Genomic DNA, 19,864 nt, shown 5'->3' with positions numbered 1-19,864 from the left:
ACTTGCATGTGGATTAAGCTAAAAATGCTAATCATAGAATCATAGAATGGCTTGGGTTGGAAGGGACCCCAAGGATAATCAACCCCTCTGCCACAGGCAGGGCCACCAACCTCCAGATCTGGTACTAGCCCAGGCTGCCCAGGGCCCCATCCAACCTGGCCTTGAACACCTCCAGGGACGGGGCATCCACAGCCTCTCTGGGCAGCCTGTTCCAGCACAGCACCGCTCTCTGTGAAGAACTTCCCCCTGACATCCAATCTAAACCTTCCCTCCTTGAGATTAAAACCATTCCGCCTTGTCCCATCACTATCTACCCTAGTAAAAAGTTGATTCCCCTGAAGATAATCTTAGTTCATGAAGAGCTTGGTTTGGCATTTTGAACTCATACACTGCCTCTTTTCAAATGCAAAGTTGTAGAAGCTACCACAGAATCCAAAACAACCTAAGAACCCAAATCTTGAGTTCATTAGTGCAGGAATTCTCGTAGGTTTGAAAGCACTGAGCACATCACGAAGATAAGTCCTCTGAAAAGCTTCATGTCCAAAAATATGCTACAACATTGCAAAAACCTCAAAGGGTGTGTAGAATTCACTGGGTCAGTGGAAGTATTCTGCTGCAGTACTGCTTTTTGTCGACAAAAGCTTATTTTACTGTTAGATATATCTAGTTCAGTCAATACAATGCCAGTGTGACTGTGTTTTCCTATCTGTAGCATAACACATTTGTCTCTTCCTTTTGCAGTGAATGTCTTTTCCGCCAGCTGTGTGCCATACACTGGCTTTTAGAAGCTTTGACTCTTGAATCCAACAGTTCAATGCATTCTATATTATCCTGCTGGAGTCTAACGTACGTGTGCGATTCACGATAGTCTTTGGAATGAGAGTTTGGGAATCTCATGTCATTTATGAGTTGTTTTTTCTCTTATTTCAAGTAATAACTACTTAAGTGAAGTCTTAGTAATTCTGTGCTATGCAGCAATAACAAATTTCACATCGACTTTGTCCCCATGCAGTTAGCAGGGTAGTGTACGGTTAAATCAATAGCACAGAATGGTCCTCTAGAATTGCACATTCCAAAACTTACAGAAAATACTGAGCTAACCCACTGAAATTTAGTTGTGTTTTCTTTCCTTTCTCCTTTTGTTAATAATTATGTAAATTAAAAACTTGTAGTAATATACGTATGCATATTCCTGGAGACTTCCTTAGAGATATCCCCTAACTAAACAGGAATTCCAGATAGCTGGCTTTGTTCTGTAATTAAAACCTATTAACTGATGTTTAGCTGTTGTTTTTATTCTATCAATGATGCATGGCAGTGATGAGTACTTGTAGAAGATGCATTGCTTCTGAACTTTTATGCTGTTAGAAGTAAATATTTAAGTTCTCAACATTTTTAGTCAATAAATACAACAGTGTTGACTTAACATTTATTTGAATTATTCACAAATACTTGCTAAAACATTGGACAATTTATGCTCTGATTTGCAGGGCAGAGCTCTTCAGAGCTGTTCTGTTTTCTCTGTATATTCTCAATCAAGACAAACTGTGCCTATATAGAACAAGAGTGGCAGAGTACCATTATGTAGAACTAGCCTGGAGGAGAATCAATCCAATGTGTGTCATGGATGAATTTTTCACCCCTTTACATATGAGGACTGACCACTAGACAGGCTGACAGCAAAGTGTGAACATATAAAGCTCTGGATTCATTTCCAGATTCAAAAGTAGTGCTGTCTCTTTTTTCTTGTGCTTCCTATTGCAGTCTCTATGCACCACTCCTCTTCCTCAATGTTATCTGAACTGATAAGCAAACATATACTTCATTTTGCAGAAACCATGAAAAATTATGGTTTCATTTAGACCATGTAGCACCTATGTATACAAAAAGATTTTTGAATGTAGTGGTGGAAGCAAGCTTAGAACATTAATCTGCTTTGTAAAACTTTAGGCTGATTAGATGGGGACTGGGTGATAAATGAGACAACCTCAGCAGCAACCTGTTGTTATACCACAGCTGCAAGGATTGCATCTTTCACGTTTAATTTTGCCAATGAGATGCAATGTTTAAACTTGTGGACCAGTACAGGTCCTCACTCAGCCAGCAACATAGAAAAAACAGACTCTTGTATGAGCCTGCCGTCATTCTGATCCATGAAATCTTGCATAGAGAAAGTGGAGAGGATAATCTGGCCCAGTACATGTGTGGTGGCTTGCAAGAATTATTGGGCTGTCTTGTGTCTATGGCTTACTCATGGCCTATACAGCTTCTGTTGTCTTTCTTATAAGCAAACATATGTCATCATCAGCCACCATTTGTCCTCTGTTTATTGCATTGTTAAAAGAACTTATAATAATACTAGCTCTTGAAATAGGAAACTAATTTCGTTGTTTTCACATAGGGACCCTGGTGGCTTTAAAAAGTCAGTGAAGGAAATCGAAGAGGAAAAGTTAGCAACATACATGTGGGAGCTCTTTGTTACAAACACGAAGGTATTATTAATTTCTTCTTTGGGAATGAATCCAACTTTTCAAGCATTTATTCTCCTTCTTGTTGCCTAATTGAACTCCTTGATACCACATTTTAGATTCTGGATCTTGTGAATTGCGGATTGTTCTTTGCTTTTGAAGAATAGCAGTTTGATTCTAGGTAGTAGGAAGAGCAATAGGTAACTGATAATACTGATGTAAGAAGAATTAAATATTCTGCTAAAACTGATGAAGTCTCTGGTTTGCATTTGTTCCCCTTTTGCTTAACAGTCTTAGACCCTGGGGATTTCAAACTGGCATCCTGGAGGGCTGGTGGGGAATAAGCAGCAAGCTGTGAAACTTCCATAAGATAAAGATTGTGTTCTTATGCAACTCTTCTTTTTGCTGTTAGCAAGCAGTGAGGGCAAGCCAGACAGTCACAGAACTAAGAGCTGTTTCTCAGTCGATGCCTTTCTGATTTGTCCATGTAGTCTTACCACTTCTCTAAAGTCAAGTCCCAAAGAGCAAGAGCAGAGGAAAACAAAGTGCATGTCAGCCTTGATGTGTTGTAAAGCATCCACATTGCTGAGATTTTTATTTCTCCTCCTCCCTGAATTAATTTCCTCTCTATCATTTATGCTGATTATTACTTGAACACAGCTTTTCCTATTTGATATGAGACTTCTGGTGGAAATACTGGATTTCTCCAGGGGTACTTGCTTTATAATACATACTGTCCTCATTATCAAGCCTGAAGAATTCAGTTTGCTTTCAGTTCTACGTGTTGGACACAGAAAACTTACTTGTAAGGTTATTGTACGTGAGGAGGAGACCTGAACATTTATCAAACCATTTTGACTTACTCATCCATAAACATGAAAAAGTTGCTTTATTACCAACTCCCTCCATAGCTGCTGTGTTACTTGCTTACGAATCAGCTTAACCTGTTGTCATTAATGCTATAGCAGGGGAATAGGGAAGAAAGATGCCAAAAGAAGCATGCCCTACCCATGTGATTGCTACCTTGGTGAAGTCTGGGAAGAAAAATGGGTGAGGTTACAGGAAGACCAGAAAAACCTACTGCTGGAATTAATAAGGAATCATTTTTTTCTGTACTGTCAAAGATGCCACAGAAATTTGAAACAAAATCTGCCACTGAAAATTTGCTGCAGAAAATCCCTTTTGTTCTTCCTTTCTTGTACGTACAGAAATACATGCGGAAGGCGCGGCGCAGCCCATTTAGCAGGAAGGCAAACAAGACAACTGCTCCAGCCAGCTCGCAGCATAGCAGTCAGTCATCTCACGGTCAGACCCCGCTCAGCAGTGTAAATTCCCTTGTGCTTTGCTCTGAAGACCACGTCACCCCGAGTGGAGCTGTGGCCAATGCTACGGGTGTGTCAGTGCAAACTAAACAACAACAGTTTTCCCCCTGTAAGTTCCTTTCCTTGGCTGCCAATATCAAATAGATCTGCTTTCAGCATCACTAAGGGGTGCTTACTTCAAAGATGCTACTGGATGTGCCAGTGTAAAAGCATACATCCTCTTCTGGTTTATGAAACTTCATACATGTCTCTCTATGCCCTCACTGGTAGCAAATTGGTTTAAGGATGATATAATCCTATGTGAATATTAAGCAAGAGTTTATTAATAGTCAGTTATATTGGTTGCATAATCAGGCTGTCGTTCACATCTATCATGTCCAGTAGGAGGTAAAAACAGTGAAACTGTTCTCTGGCATGATCAGCTGATCCACCGAACATAGATCTATTTCACATAGGGCTTTGTTATTCTGTGTTCCTCCTACTCATCCATTAGTGATTGCCTGCACTTGGTAGACCTGACAGAATAGTGTACCTGCCAACTTGGCAATGCCTTTCAGATATAGCGAGGCAGTCTTCAGTCTTTCCCTTCCTCTGTGTCAAGACCAGAAAAGTAAATTATCATTTAGGATCACTACGTTACTTATATTATTATTATGAGTCTGACATAATTGTAGAATCCTAGAATCGCCAAGGTTGGAAAAGACCTACAAGATCATCTAGATAATGTGATAATGTTCTGCTGGGCTCAAAATTAGCACTCAGGAAGGAGATCTGGGACTTATTTGGGATAGTTCTGTCAATGCTTACTTGTTATCAGAAAGGTTTTAACAACAACAAAACCCTGAGGAGAATGAATGAGAGATGATGTAAAAGATGCTTAAGGAAAACTATAAGTGCTTGGTATTTCCTTCTTCAGTTACAATCTTTCTGAATTAAATTATCTGGCAAAATTTAAAACAACGGGAAGTGTTACCGTGCAGTGAATGATTAAACTTTGGAAATCATTGCTACGCTGTACTGCTGGGAGTATATTCAACTTCAAATACAATTAGATGAGTAGAAGAAGACAATACATTGTTCTTTATTGTAAAGGAGCGGTCACATTTTCTGAGTCTGAAAGACCTTCAGGTTCAGACTCCCAGAAGCTGGCATACAAGAGAAGGCTTTGCACTAAACATCCCATTCTGCATCCACTGCAGCTGTCCGTGATGCTGAGCACAGATGGGTGGCCTTGCTAGGATGTGAATGGGAACAGTGGAGAATTCCAAGCTTTAAGCTCAAGCAGTTCATTTACAGATGTAGGTGAAAAACTGGTTTCTGTGTGAGTTGAGGTTTGAAAATTATCCTGAGAGCTATAACACCTGACAGCTTTGTTTTGCTGTGAGATGAAGAAACATCCCATACAGATACATGAGCAGAAACTGGGAGACAAGTGGCTAGAGTTAACATGTTTTTAGATTGTTTTTTCATCAGCCCCACAGAAGCAGATCCAGACAATGCACGTGAAGGGGTCTAAAGGTGTCCATGGACAAGAAGACATGCTGAAGAAGACTGGACTGCAGAGGTGTGTTATCCAATGGCTTTCTGAAAGACTAGGAGAAGGAGCTCGCCAGGACAGAGCTCAGGGGTGCTGGGATTTGGTTGTTGGGTTGGTGTTGTTGTTTCAGAGCAGCTGAATTCAGTGCTCAGTGAATTCAAATGCTACTGATATCTCTTGGCACAGGTGGCAGAGTAGACTTGCATTAGGTGTGCGCCCTCCTTGTTCAGTTCTGCAGTGGTTTCTCCAGCTGTAAGACTGACACAACTAATCATTCCTATAATTGGGCTTTGCTGAAGCATTTTTTTTTTCCTTGGAGTTGAGGTCAAGAGAAATATGATGAACATATGAATAATATGAATATAAAAATATGAATGATATGAAAAAAATGATAAACTTGTTCCTGGATAATCCAGCCAGTCTGCCACATTTAGTGTGTTATTGCAGTCATCATTGGGTGTCTCACAGTCTGGAAAAGGCACAGTGTACTCAATTTTAAACCTCGTCCTGTCTTACAATTCACTGCCAATGGCTCAGAAGGATTACAGGGTAAGCATGCCATTCATTAAGGACCAAGAATAACGTTCAAGAATAGGAGGCCCAGAAGGCAGGGATGAGGGTACAAATGTGGTTTTGATGCACATTACATGCAGCATAAACACAGCTCAATGTGTGGAAAAAGTTTGCCGTGCAAATGTCAGGCAGCATTTTATTTCACTGAGGACAGAGCCGGCGAGTGAAACCTTGCAGCACAGTCAGCACAGTTCATTGCAATGCAAAAGGACTTTCCTGGAAGAATGTGACTGGCAGGGAAGGTAGCAATAATCCGAATTTAATATCATTTCCAATATTAATTTATCAAATTCTGTCATTAATTTGATGAAAAAAGATTGTAAGTGATATTAAATTTGATTTTAACACCAATAAAAGATCTCCAAACTTAGATGCATTCACATTGCAGGTGCTTGCCACAAGGTGGTTGCCACAAGATGTTAATTCCACTTTTCTTGTTTCATTTTCAGCTGCCATATCAGCAATGTCATTAAAAGCAAAGCTAATCTGTGTGCTGATGCGAGGCACAAGTTCATGGCAATACGTGAAGAAGCAGCTTGTTGTTTGCATGATGCTCTTGAGAGCCTTGAGAGGTAAGAAGAGACTGTTTGCTTTTAATGGAATATATGCACCTTGCTTCTGTCCAGATTTAGGGTTTATCTTCAGGTGTTTTAAAGATGCATCTACTGATTTATATGGAGCGCCTATAAAGTAAGGGTTAAGGAATGGTCTGGAAAACGTTGGCTGTCCGCGTATGAAAATTTACTGCAGGTTAAATATTTGTGGCAGTGTTTGGGGGTATTTCTGAATGACTTTTGTGGAACATCGTTCTGATAAATACCTGGGATAGACTTGCTTTGAACGTCATGGTCCTTTTCACTCAGAGAGAGAGCAATAAATTCAGTTCACATGCAGTCTGCAGGCTGTCTTGTAATTTCATTTCATAGATGGCTGTGTTGTTCTTCAACATTACGAGGACTGTTTTTATAGTAGCATTTACAATGGCCTCTCTCAAGGCCTTTTCCTGATCAGCGACATTTCTACTTTGCTAACCAGCCAAAATCTGACACCCTTTCCTTCCACAGATGAATCTTTCTGGGTGATTTTTGTGCAAACTCTTTTTTCTCAGTAAACATCAGACCTGAAATCCTTCCCTGCATGGCTATTTTCTTTCTTCCTTTCTCTTCTTTCTTCTTTCTATTCTTTCGTTCTGTTTTGTAGTTAGATTATGGGTTGGTTGTTTTTTGCCCCAGAGCTTTCCTTATTTGACGCTGAGTCCTTGCTTTCTTCCCTGAGCAGCTGCTGTGACTCCAAAAGGAACAGATGATTCCAGCAGTGTTCCGCATTATGGAAGGACAATTTCACCCCAGACCATTGTGCAGCATTACTGTTTGATTTTGTTTGTGTGTTTGCTTTAAACTAGTCAATACCATATAGAAAGCGGAATTTGAATTTAAATTTAAACATATCGATTTTGAAGTTTGTTTCTTTCTTACCTTCTAGAGGTGATATAAAGCATCAACACTTATTAACGTGCTTATAGAAGAAATATCAATATATTCAGAATGCTGTAAAAGCCAAAGTTGTTATGAGCGTCCACAGACTGAACATGCAATGTGTTCTTCAAATTTGTTGTTTTCTGCCTTGCTTAGTATCTTCCTACTTCACTATAAAGAAGAATGGTAATGTTTAAAGTACAGATTAATTTTAAGGGCTTTCTGTTGTTGTTAGGAGCCAGGAAGAGCGATGCTATAAAAAATACCAGGCTTTGAGACGACTGAAGTATTTTAAAGAGGACATGGAAAGAATAAGACAGCTGGACGTGAGAGCTGAAAAAGAACATGATGAAAATGAACTTAAGTGGTAAGGAGCCATTGAGACCCTTATTTCTGTTGATGTGGTCATGGTCCTAGAGTTGCCTTTTGTACAAAAAGCTGAAATACTATTCTTTTTCTACTCAAAGCAAAGTATCACTAGAAAGCATTGAAATGGTTGCTGAAAATGCAGGCTTCACAAACTGGTAGCAAAAAAAACCCAAAACAACAGGTATTCCTAGGAGCAGCCTGCTCAGGAGACAAGTTTATTGGCTATGGTAGGAAAAGGGATGAGGAAGATTTCCTTTCTGGTGATACTGGGGACAAAAAGTGCTCTGCCCATGCATTCATAGACCCTCTCCAGCGTGCAGCTCTATAGGAAACTTCCTCTGTGAGGAACTATGTAAACGCACTGTTCCCTGAAGATGAGAGTAAATAAATGTATGTGGGTTAAAGTCACAACAACTGAACTGAAAATCCACAGTGCTAAAACTGATGGCGAGGAAACTCTGATTCTAGCTGTCCATCCATGTTAAAATAATATATATTTCCCTGCCAGTGTAGATGTTGACTATATCCAGTGATCAGCTTCCAGATCCACACTATAAATAGCCTACAGGAATACCTCAACAAACTCTCAGCGCGTTCCCTGCCATGAGAACCCCTCAGCCATGGAACTGCAGAGAGAACAAGCTGCATGGGACATTTATTTCAGCCTGCCCTCCTTGGCTCTCCTTGCTAGTAAGCCTCCTGTCCCTCATACGTTGGGATAATAAAAAGGCAGTTTCTTATCTTAGGCCACACTTGCAGGAGGCCTAGGAAGCTGTCAGTCATGAGTTAATTCATAAACAGAGCCTTGGCCTATATAGCAAAACTAATTTTAGTTGCCAAACGTACGCTCCAGCTGTTGCCCACACTTAAGATCTGCCATGTAAATAAGCCCCAGAGCTGAAGTGGATGAGTTTTTACTTTTATATACTCACACTCATACTCTCCACAGGGACACGAAGAATGAGACATTTGGTCAAGCCCCTAGGGAGGCACTAAGTCATGACAGAGAAATTGCTTTCACCGTAACGCTTACTTCATTTACAATAGGGCTGTTTTGTTCCCATACGTTTGCAAACAGGAAAATTCAGCCAGGAAAGCTCAATTGCAGTGGGAACACTTTAATGGTATATGCTGCCAGTCGAGTTGTTTTTTTTTCTCTCTTAAAAAGTGAAATAAAAACCAAGCAAAAACTGAAATAATACAAAATAGGAATAGTGGGATATGAGCACGCTGACCTTTTTCAAAGAATATCGTGATGCATGGATGGGTTATGCAAAACCTGTGTGTGAGACAGTGATGGTAACTGGGGTAACCTCACCAGGGATAGTAACGAGTTGCTTAAACAGCCATACCAGTAGTGTGCTACCGAGCATAGAAGTGTCTCTACTGAAGATGAGAACCTGTACGCTCCCCTTTTCACTGGTTTAAGGAAGAAATTCCTCACCTGTCTCCTGCTGTTCCAGTAAAACGTATCCTAAACTGTGGGAAGGCAGAACTCCCTGCTGCTAGGATGCCTCAGGCATGCATGATCTCGGAAGGCTTGGAGCATCAATCTCCAGCACTGTCAAAGCAGCACTGTAGAATTTATACAGAACATTAAAAAAAAAAAAAAAGTCAGTCTTTTCACAAGAGTTTTCTTCTTATTGTAACGTGTGATTTTCCCTCTGAGTCTCTATATTCAGAATTAAATGATAAAGGCTGTGTGTTACAGCACCTTCACGTGGCTGAGATTTATGTCAGCGCGTAGAGGAGAATGGTGTTAACACACAGAAAAGGGATAGTAAAGAGCATCAGAAAGTGTGTCAAATCAGACACTTGATTGCATTGGAAAATCCATCGGGGCTAAAGATTAAGAGGGCATTTCTTGTAAAATGAAAAAATTGCTAGCTTTTTGTTATTTGCTTTCATAACCACGTTTGTCATTCAGAATTTAAATGAATGTCTATTTCAGTGCTCCGTAAAGGCAGCTGATGCACAACTCCTATAAAATACAGCTCCTTTGCATTATTCACTGGGTATTACACTGGGTATTACATCCTCCAAAGAACCTTTTTTTATTTCCCCTGTAGAAGCCATGGAGGTCGTGAAGTGGCAGAAATGCCAGGCAGATCTAGAGTTGCCCATCAGATTTTTCCATTTGTACCTAGGGGTTCTTTCACTGCTGTTCTTCTTTCTGCTGAAGGTTTCCTGCATTGCTGGACAGACTGCCAGAGCCTGTGAAGAATGACCGTTACGTGAAGAGAATCTTAAAGAAACTGGAAAAATTTGGCATGGATCCTGATTTATGCATTCATCAAGACACCTTTCTTCAGGCTCTGACTGATCTCCAGGTGTGGGAGCTGTGCTCTCCAGAAATTGCTGCTGCTGTGGAGGTGAGATGGGTCTGGTTCTTGATTCTCTGTGCAATGAGAGTGGGGAAAGTGGACACCCATAGGTGAAGTTCATGCAGTGGAAGGTTACCAGATGAAATCATTTAGGATCTCATTAAGTGAAGATGGTACTATTCACCTTTTACAAGACACGTTGAACCCTTTAGAAGAAAGCTGTTATGACAAGCGCTGGATTATTAATCAGTATCATTTGATTATTATGTCATTGTTGATTTATTTACTGCCACAGTGAAAGTGATGTCTGTCATAAATTGTTAGGATACTTGAAGAGAAACATTCCCTTCCTGTGCCCTGAAGAGGGCTGTCATTCATTCCCAGTCTTGCATCTAGGAGCTAGTCAAGTTAACGCTTGTGCTACCGACCCGGGAATTCTGCAGCAGCCTTTGTTTTGCTTTGGCAACATCTAAAAAATAATGTGCTTCTCCAGATTGTGAGCTGGGCTCCATTCACGTTCTAGAAGCAACGTACAGAAGAGTAAAGACAGAAGGAAGAGACCAGAATACTTTTAGAATGTATACCGCTGTGTAGCCTAACCAAGATAAAAAAGGCAATGATGCCACCTTCTGTTTTTTGTTCTCATCACCATTCTTCCTCCTAATTTGCAAGACCACAGCAATCCCAGAGAGGCAGCAGGTTACAGTGCCTGTGCATCTTTCAGGTATTGAGTGTATGGCACTTTACAAGGGCAAAGCACTCACTGTGAGCAGTGATCAGACAGCTTGCATTTTCTTGATGTCTTTTAAAAACAGCCATTTTGTCTTGTGCACCAGTTTACACAGTCACTAACCAGAGTGGCAGCCTTACCTTGATGCTCAATAAAAAAGATGTGAGCATTGCAGAATCTTCTATTTACACATCTTTTCAAAGTAGCCAGAGAGGAAAGAGGCCCTTGGTATTCCTTGGGCTGGAACAGATAAACAGGACTATAGCATCTTAGGGGCGAGGAGAGTATCACTGAATGTAAACATATAAACTGGTTGATACCTACACAGATTCAAGATGGAGGTTTTATTTAACTTCAGGTTGCTTTAATGTATGTGGTACAATCGTAGGTAGAAGACAGCTGTATGTCTGAATACACAAAGACCTGACTTGGAAGGACTGAGAATATAAATTGCAAGGAAGATGTAGAGTTTTGCTTTTAATTCATTTCAGAGCAGGTCCAGCTGTTAAGAAAATTGCATTAAAATGTTTTGGTGATATGAAGCACTATATTAATTGTTTGCAGACAATTTGTTCCATTGTCACAATGATCAAATTGAGACATACTATGTCTCTCTCTTACATGTAAAATCAAATGCTCAGGAAATAACCTTTTTCTGTTTCAGTTTGTACGTGAAAGTGTTGTACAGATGCCAGAAGAGGATTTCAGTGAGTGGTTTCAGACAAAAGTAGACCCTCTCCATGCACAGTCCTCTACCTTTTAATGAGATGGCCAACTGAGATGGTTTTCCAGCTACCACTGTCTGGCTTCAAGCAGAAAGCTACCTCCTGTTGAGATTTGCATCATGGAAGACTGGGGAAGGAGAATTATCTTCAGGAAGTCCCACTGACCACTCTTGCACATCTGAATTTTGTCCATGCACCGAGCTCTGCTGGCTGTGGTTGGCCACAGAAAATAAAAGCTAAATGATTTCTTCCTGTATGACGTCTCGGACTCACCATCAAACTTCAGTCTCACCTAACCATTTAGAATCGTAGAACCAGAGAACCACCAAGGTTGGAAAAGACTTCCAAGATCGTCCAGTCCAACCGCCCACCTATCACCACTATTTCCCACTAAACCATGTCCCTCAAGACAACATTTAAATGTTTCTTGAACTCCTCCAGGGTCAGTGACTCAACCACCTCCCTGGGCAGCGAATTCCAGCACCTGACCACTCTTTTGGAGAAGTATTTCCTAATGTCCAACCTGAATCTCCATTGGTGCAACTTGAGGCCATTCCCTTTAGTCCTATCTGTAGTTACATGGGGATTACATTTAGGATGAAGGCTGAACTCCTAGTCCCAGGGCAGGTGACTTCTTCAAACATTTCTCCAGCAATGCCTACGTTACAGCAAGCATCTTCTCAATGCAGTTATGCATATCACCATATCTAAGTAGCACTGACTCTGACTGCTTTTCATTTTACCTCCCATTTACAAAAGTAGTTTAAAAAATAACCCAAACACAGGGTGGTTGTAAGCTTTAAGACAGTTCTTTTTTGCTCTTATTCTTTTCTGTAATTTGGTTGTTTTATTTTCGTCGAGTTTATTTTGTAGTTATTCTGTGATTATGGCTTAATTTCTTGCCTTATTAAAATCCATATTGAAAAGCCAAGAATCCTTAGACCCATTTCCCAGGTTTTCACCTGAAGATATTCTTTGCACTACTTACTTCAGCATGTATTTTCCATGACTGTCTTGTAGGACACAATAGAATGACACAACTCAGAGATGGTCATATTTCATCAGCTTTATGAATCTGTTTGTGCTCAACCATCTCTTTGACGGTGGGTCACAATTGCTAGGTGATGGAATCAGTGATCCAATGACCTTCTAAGCTGATGATCCTAATTAGCTGCTTACCTGCGTGTCAGAGCTTCCTGAGAACCCATTGGGCACAAGGGCAGTTAATCCTTCAGCCACAGTAAGTGAAAACAATGCCAGTTCGGGATGCAGGTGAGTACTGTGACCACTGGTGTGTAATATGCTATTGATTAATGGCCTTCATGTGTTCCCTTCCTCATTCTCATGACAAAAGGTAAATATTTTTTCAAGGAAAAGTGTGAAATCCACAGATTTCTTTGACTCACAGCTACCAGAAAAAAAAAAAAAAAAAAAAGGAACACCTAAATTTTTTGTGCCCCAACTATTCTCATCCTATATGTGGTGGTGGTTACCTAGCACTTTTAATGAAGCCATGTTCTTCCACGTCCGTGTTTTTCTTCCCCTCCATTTAAAAACCCAGTGGCAAACTTATCTCCAGACTCTGTAGGGACTGATCTAGTGCCCAGGGAAATGGATGGCCATGCTTCTATCGGGTAAGAAGGATCAGACCTCAATTCCAAATGCTCGCTCTAAGAAGCTTCCTTGCAGCCCTTTGAGAATCCCTGCTCCCCTACCTCTGCTGTCCGTTTGGGGTCTTTTCACCATACCTGAGCCAAGTTTCATTGTCTGTGCTGCCGTGTCACCCTGTGGTGACAGCTGATATTACAAGCAAACAGAAAGAAAGCTTCATGTAACAGCTGGGTTCTCCTGGTTGAGCTGTGGTTAACAATGCTGAATGTCAGGAGTCTCCAAAGAAGTATTTGTGATATTATGAAATATCTTACACATGATTTAGATAGACAGTGGCTCTTCTCTCTCCTGTTGTCACCAGGTAATGATGGGGACTCCTCCTCTAGAAAGAAATTAGATTATCTTTTGCTCTTCTCTGGTATGAGAGTAATGAAAATGATGAAAAAAAAATCCTTTTTTGGATGTCATCTGCTTGCTTTCTGCATTCATCATGGGGCAGTTGAACTAGATGACTTTTAAGGGTCCCTTCCAACTTAAACCTGTGATTCGCAGGAAAGAAGACTTGGCCTTTTTTTAACTTTTTGGTGGTTTTTTTTCCTGACAGTTATTTTAGATTCCCCCAAATACATTTGTGAATGTCTCACAGTTTCCAACTTACTCTTTCAGTGCACCTTTTCCGGGTAGGTTCAAAGTAACCCATTTAAAACACTGGAGATAGACACACCAAGGGTCCAAGCAATTGGACCAAGGTCCAAGAGTGTGTGATACAGCTGCTGGATCAGTTCTGTCTGCTCACCTTTGCTCCCATTCTGCTCTGGTCCTTTACAGTTTCAGCTAATTGGCCAGTCATTCACAAACTCCATTAGCCCAAATGAAGCATCCAAGCTTAGGTCGGTCACTTCATGCACCAGAAGGATATTTGTGGGATTCAGACAATGAACCCTCAGACAGAGAATCTTGTTTCTGTTTCCCACTGCCGGAGATGTTCCCAGTGTCGTTCAAATCCTACTCTCCTCCGATTACGCCTCCAGGAAACTGAAAGAAGGATGTGTCCTGGGTTTTGCTAATAGCATGGTAGAAAGTTACTGTTGTTTGAGAACTGCTTGGCTATTAAGCTGGTAAGTGCTATAGGAAAACTCAACAATTAGAAGAATGTCTCTTTCACCACTTACCCTTTCCTTCTGTTTCACAGTGATTCTTAAATTGTCATCTCTACTCTTGTCATAAGAAAGATTTCACCATGGTAGAAAATAAGCCAACTATCGTTTTTATATCAACAACAATGCTTTCACTGTGTTTTGGTTTTGTTTTACCTAGGCTAGAACAAGCAGCATCTTATAAATAGGAATTATAAAGTAAGCATCTCTGTCTTTCTTGGAGACACGCTGTTTTGCTGTAAATAAATGTCTCAGTCGTTGTGGGAGTATTCAGAAATCAAAGTATGTCTTTCTAATTGGAATTTCAGCGTTATGTATCACCACTCTATTCCGCTGCCTTGTAAATTAACATTACTGTAGCCATGTGTTAAAGAGATGTAACTATATTTGGCCTCAACCATTAATAACAGCAACTCTTTTTTGCTAGGTTTTAATAAATATCACTGTTTTAGTGCTGCAGAAGGTAAAAGCTCAGGCTAACGTATCCCAGGATATTTGAGACCAGCCCTAACTTGTGTTAAGGTCAATGTAAAGATTCTGATTGACCTTGTTGAGTGTTCATTACTGTAAAATCAGAGTAGGTTGTTGTGATAAGGACAAATGCTGACTTTAAAACCAGCAGCTCAGGCTTTTATTCAAGGCACTGAGTGTTTGGAGCCATACTTTTTGCTACGCAGCGAGTAAGCCCATGCAAAACAAAATACACTGCCCAGTAGGAAAGCTGCCCCACCACCAAAAAAATGGGATCGATGAGAGAAAAAAAGATGTGACAGAAGAAATGCAGCAAGGAGGGATTCTCAGATACTCCAACCTCACTGTTCTTAACTGTTATTGGCCTACATCAGAGATGGAATGTAGATAGATTTTGATCTAACCTTGTGTTTTATGACAGTATTGGAGGGGGAGGGAAAAGCTGAGCCTATTGGGTGATAGTCCTGCATACCAGGGTCACTGAAGCATGTTTCAACTTGTGTTTGTCTATTCACCCAGGTAACAGAAAGCAGGAGGTGTACTCATTCAGGAGTCCTTTCTTATAGTGAGAAGAGGGGATGCTCTTTTGCTGCTGTGACAGAAGGGCAGGGTGAAAAACAGCAGCATTCATCTCATTGAGCCAGCCACCAAGTTCTGTGTTTTGAGGAAGCCATCACATCTGGCCCTGACCTTCATGCTCTTCCAGGTAAACGGCCATTTCCATACCAAAGGTTGGTCCCAAGGAATAAAAGACAGATCCTAAGTTATTCTGCAGTTGAGCAGAAGAATGCAATCCAGTGGGAGGGAAAGAATCCACACTTGAATAAGGCAGAGCAAGCTCAAAGCTAGCTTTTCCATCAGAATATGCATTCCAAAGTAGCTGGAGTGCTGTAGCTGTACAAACTTCCTGCAGGCTTTGCTCTAAGAGTCATAGCAGCCCAAAAAAGTTGCAATACTTTCAGTGCTGTCGGTCCTGATTAACGACGTCAGTTTTCAAGATACTGACTTTCTGTTGCTGAATTAGATTTTTGTAGTGCACTTGGCAGGGACAGAATTAGAGTTTGAAGGAGGGAAAGGGTGAGAAAAAAAATCCTTTTTTCTTTGTTGGCATTTTTTTTTTCCTGGCAAAGGGTTGTTTGCTTTCTGCATGACATATATCACTTTTTATTGGGTTGGCTACATTTTAGTACAAGTTATTGTAAATTATACCCTATTATATGTGATGGACATAGGCATTGTAATATAAATTGTAGTGGATTTTTAACAGAACACATCATAGCTTACAAACGTGGGATTCAATTAATTTCCAGCGCTAGGTTATTGTAACAGTCATCAAAGCATTGTCTTGCATAGATAATTTATGTGAATGTTTTGCAGGGTATCCTAACAAAGACTTGCCTTGAAGAGGCTGTTTCCTACCTATGGTTCTCCAAACTATATTTAAAAAGTAGGGCAGGTTGCAGCAAAGTATGCGTGGTCTAAATGAAAACTCCACACAAAGTGTGGAGGGAAGATTGCGACGCCCAACCGTTCCCATTTGTTGTAGGAAAAGAGGAACAACTGTGACCCATATCTAATCCAGGTGACTGAGATAGATATGACTAAAAGCAATCTTGCTGGAAGGGAAGGGAAGGGAAGGGAAGGGAAGGGATCACCAGCATAGTGGTATATGGCGAAAGTTCACTTTTCTGAGTACCCCTTCAAGGCACATTTTGCAAGAGGCATCTTTGCTGAAATAGTGTTGTGCTTGGATTTTTGGCAGACATAAAGCATAGTGTGGCAACTCTGTCCCAAAATGAAGTTTGGGCATATTTATCCATTTGTTGTACTCTTGTCAACCCGATCAGTAGTATCAGCGCTACAATTTGACTTTACATCACAGGACAAAAATGGACACTGACTTTATGTACTTGAACAGATTTTTTGACATTAACAACATACAATGTAATGTATAAATGAGGAAAAAGACACAGCAGCAGTGTCTTGGTTGCTTTTGTCCCTGCTAAAAGGTCTCCTGTTGTAATAGTGCAGTGAGTTCTGAGCTGTGTTCAGCAGTGTGATTTAGGTCACTGCAATTCCACTGAAGTAAAGCTGCAGAGGTGTTGATAGTCAACTCCAGATGACCATTCTAATTACAGCATTTGGGAATCCTTAATGAAAGGAGAGAATGTGTGTGTGTGTGAGGAGAGAAAGTCCTGTGGGGGTGCTACATAATGGAAAAGTGCAAAGCACATTAATAATTTATAGAACAATTAGTATTCAGCTTATCCCACAAGTTCATATCTGAATCCAGATCCAAACTGTCCCTAATGGGTGCATTTAGCCTTTTTGTTCAAACCCTGCTCTATTTGTAAATGACGCTGCTGGCCCCACAGCAGCACTCCCAGCCAAGTCTTGCTCTTGTTTGTTCCTGTATGAAGCCAGAGCTGATTCATAGAAGTCTGTGTAGCAATTCCAGATTCACTCTGTGGTGAATGAGAACTAATTAAATTCATTGCAAAATGCCTTACTTCACGGGCTGAGATGAAGCAGTATTAAATAGTGCTACGACACTTTCATAAACATTAGAATTTGTGAAAATTATTCAGAACATCATTTTCCTTTTATTCGCTATTAAGAATTAGACAGCAAATTACCATTGCAATTTCTTTGATAATACAAATACCAGAGTTGCAGCATTGCTGGAATTCTGCTAAAAAAACTTATGAGCATAGTAATGGATTCAAGACGTGCTTTACAGGTGACTTACAAGCAAAATTCCTGCCTGCAGTTCATCCCCCCATATTTAAACCTAAGACATGCAAACCCTCTTTAGGCTTTTAGAATGTGGATGCTAAAAGAAATCAAACGTAGGTGAGCTTTAATGCTCTGCTTTGGGATGTCTGAGGCGATGTAAGAGAAATCCCACCATCCCAGTGCTTCAAGGGGACTGTTGAAACAGATTGCCTTGCCAATCACAAGGAGAAAAACTTCCAAGAACACAAACTATTTCTAGGAAAATGGGACGGTGAGATAAAATGAGGGCTCCTCGCAGCACAAAACAGGTCACCCACAGCACTGAGCAGATGCCCATTGCTGTCTGAGCTGTGGGAACAGATCCTTTGATGCTGATTTGTGACTAGATAAGGCAGGTCAGAAGCCAGGAGACGGAATGGAAAGAAGATAGATCTTGGCAGATAGATAGAGACATCTTCACATATGTTTAAGCACTAGCAGGTTTGATCAGTCAACTTCTTTATTGGCTTCAAATGATGATAGTACTTCAGAAGCGTAACAGTGAATGAAAAAAGTCTCAGATTTTCTTTTTAATCTGGACGTTTCCCTGATGACACATTAATTTACTGTTAATAATTTACCAAAGCAATAGCTCATCAGGGACTTCTGATGTTTGCAAAGCCACAGTCCAGAATGAAAAATAAGAGCATACAGCTGCAAGGATAAAATAGCAAAGTTATGTTTAAATTAAGAAAAGCATTTCTCTCCTGATACCTCTTTGGGTATCGGCACGAACTGGTCCCAGTGGCAGAGTAATGCATCAGCCCCACAGGCACTGCTGACTCAGTTATACCCACAAAAACACAACAGCAAAAAGAATTCTCATCACGCTAATGACAGCGATATGAACAGACTCAGGGACAGGTCTAAATTAACTCTTGCAGTGCAGAGTAATGCAAATATGTGCAAGCTGGCCAACAATAAAGCCAGTGGGATTTTGGTCTTTGATTCCTGAATGTTCTCATTTACGTATGGCAAAGGGCAGATTCACCTCTTGATTCAACACCTTGTGCCACGTACAGATATTGATACTTTCAGATTCTCATGGAAAAGAGGTAATTTCCCAAGTGGGTTGTCTCTGCTTTCTTCATAAGCCCACCTACTACTGTGGTGATGAGAAATCACCATCAAGATTACTCTTGTAACATTTGACTATGGGATTCAGTTAAATAATACAGTAGCTCCCTATCTAAGGAAAAGCATAACTGCATGAATATTTAATGTGCATGAAAACCAACTGACTGTACCTATCTGATTCAACCTCATAAATTAATAACACCCCTGCTAGACTCCCAGCAAATCAATTGGAATTCAAGAGCTCTTTAAGGGTTAGTTCCAGATTCTAAGATAAAGGATTATTAGTTTGTCATTATCTCACCCTGACTGCTGGAATGGTTTGAGCATTCTGTGGTTTGTCAATAGAGAAACTTACTTCAGAGCTCAGAATGTCTTTGTGGCTTATTGCAACGATTTCCTTTGCGTAATGTCAACAGAGAGTTTGATCCCAATATTTATTTTGAATTGCTAAACCATAGATACCAGTAAAGGGCCTGAAGCAGCCTCCCAGATCTCTCTTTTCTCATTTCTCTCCATGTTTAAGTCAGCTTTGTGCTTTCAGCATGTCTGTACTGTTCTGTCTGCAATCTCCACTGTACAAGCAACATTACCTGAGCTGTTCCCATGATGACGTTGGGGTGCTTGGCCACTGAGCCCCAAGGTCAGTAGCCAAAACCCAGCCAGCCAGCGGCCCCAGAGCTCCCCACTGAGCTCCTTGACACATCATCCTTGCTCCCACTCCCTTCCTCCACTTCCATCTCTCCCAGTTTCCCAAATCCTGTTGCTTTTCTTTCCCATCTCCCAGATTGTGCTCATGCTTGAGACATGAGTGACATGGTTTATGGCATGGTGGTGATGGGCTGATGGTTGGGCTGGATGATCTCAGTGGTCTTTCCCAACCTTCATGAGTCTATGATTTTATGATTACTACTGAAGAGGCACCTGGGTAATATCAAAACACCTAAAACCAAAAGCTTCATGGCCACCTCCAAGGCCTGCTGCTAAACCTTCATGGCATAGCTGTGTTGGGGTCAACACAGTGTGTTACAAAGTTTTCTTTCTTTCTGCACTTTTTTGAGACCGTAATTGCCTCGTACTCCTTAGTACTGCTTGGTCTCTGAGTTAGTGAAGTCTTGCTATGTGGCCCAACAATCATGAGAATGGACAGTGAGAGAGAAGGGATATTCCCATGTACTTGTCAGGGGCACAGTCCTTATGCATAACGTTTTACAAAGGAAAGCTAGAATGACCAGATACAAAGCTCTGGAGAG

At 40.8% G+C, this 19,864-nt stretch overlaps 1 protein-coding gene across 4 annotated transcripts in view; it reads left to right on the top strand.

Annotated features, from left to right (window-relative positions):
* Window positions 1-12,959, top strand: part of CCDC60 (coiled-coil domain containing 60) — a 46,118-nt gene extending 33,159 nt beyond the window's left edge. For all 4 annotated transcript variants that reach the window (XM_021412745.1, XM_021412746.1, XM_021412747.1 and 1 more), the window contains 8 exons: window positions 742-846; window positions 2,402-2,492; window positions 3,677-3,899; window positions 5,264-5,354; window positions 6,350-6,472; window positions 7,611-7,742; window positions 9,927-10,116; window positions 11,463-12,959. In XM_021412745.1, the coding sequence (XP_021268420.1) occupies window positions 742-846; window positions 2,402-2,492; window positions 3,677-3,899; window positions 5,264-5,354; window positions 6,350-6,472; window positions 7,611-7,742; window positions 9,927-10,116; window positions 11,463-11,561 (1,054 nt within the window). In that variant the 3' untranslated portion in view covers window positions 11,562-12,959. The remainder of the gene's footprint in view (window positions 1-741; window positions 847-2,401; window positions 2,493-3,676; window positions 3,900-5,263; window positions 5,355-6,349; window positions 6,473-7,610; window positions 7,743-9,926; window positions 10,117-11,462) is intronic.

This window comes from Numida meleagris, chromosome 14 (assembly GCF_002078875.1).
Source record: "Numida meleagris isolate 19003 breed g44 Domestic line chromosome 14, NumMel1.0, whole genome shotgun sequence".
NCBI classification, from domain to species: Eukaryota; Metazoa; Chordata; class Aves; order Galliformes; family Numididae; genus Numida; species Numida meleagris.
The sequence above is the reverse complement of the archived record's forward strand: the minus strand, read 5'-3'. Positions and strand labels throughout refer to the sequence as shown.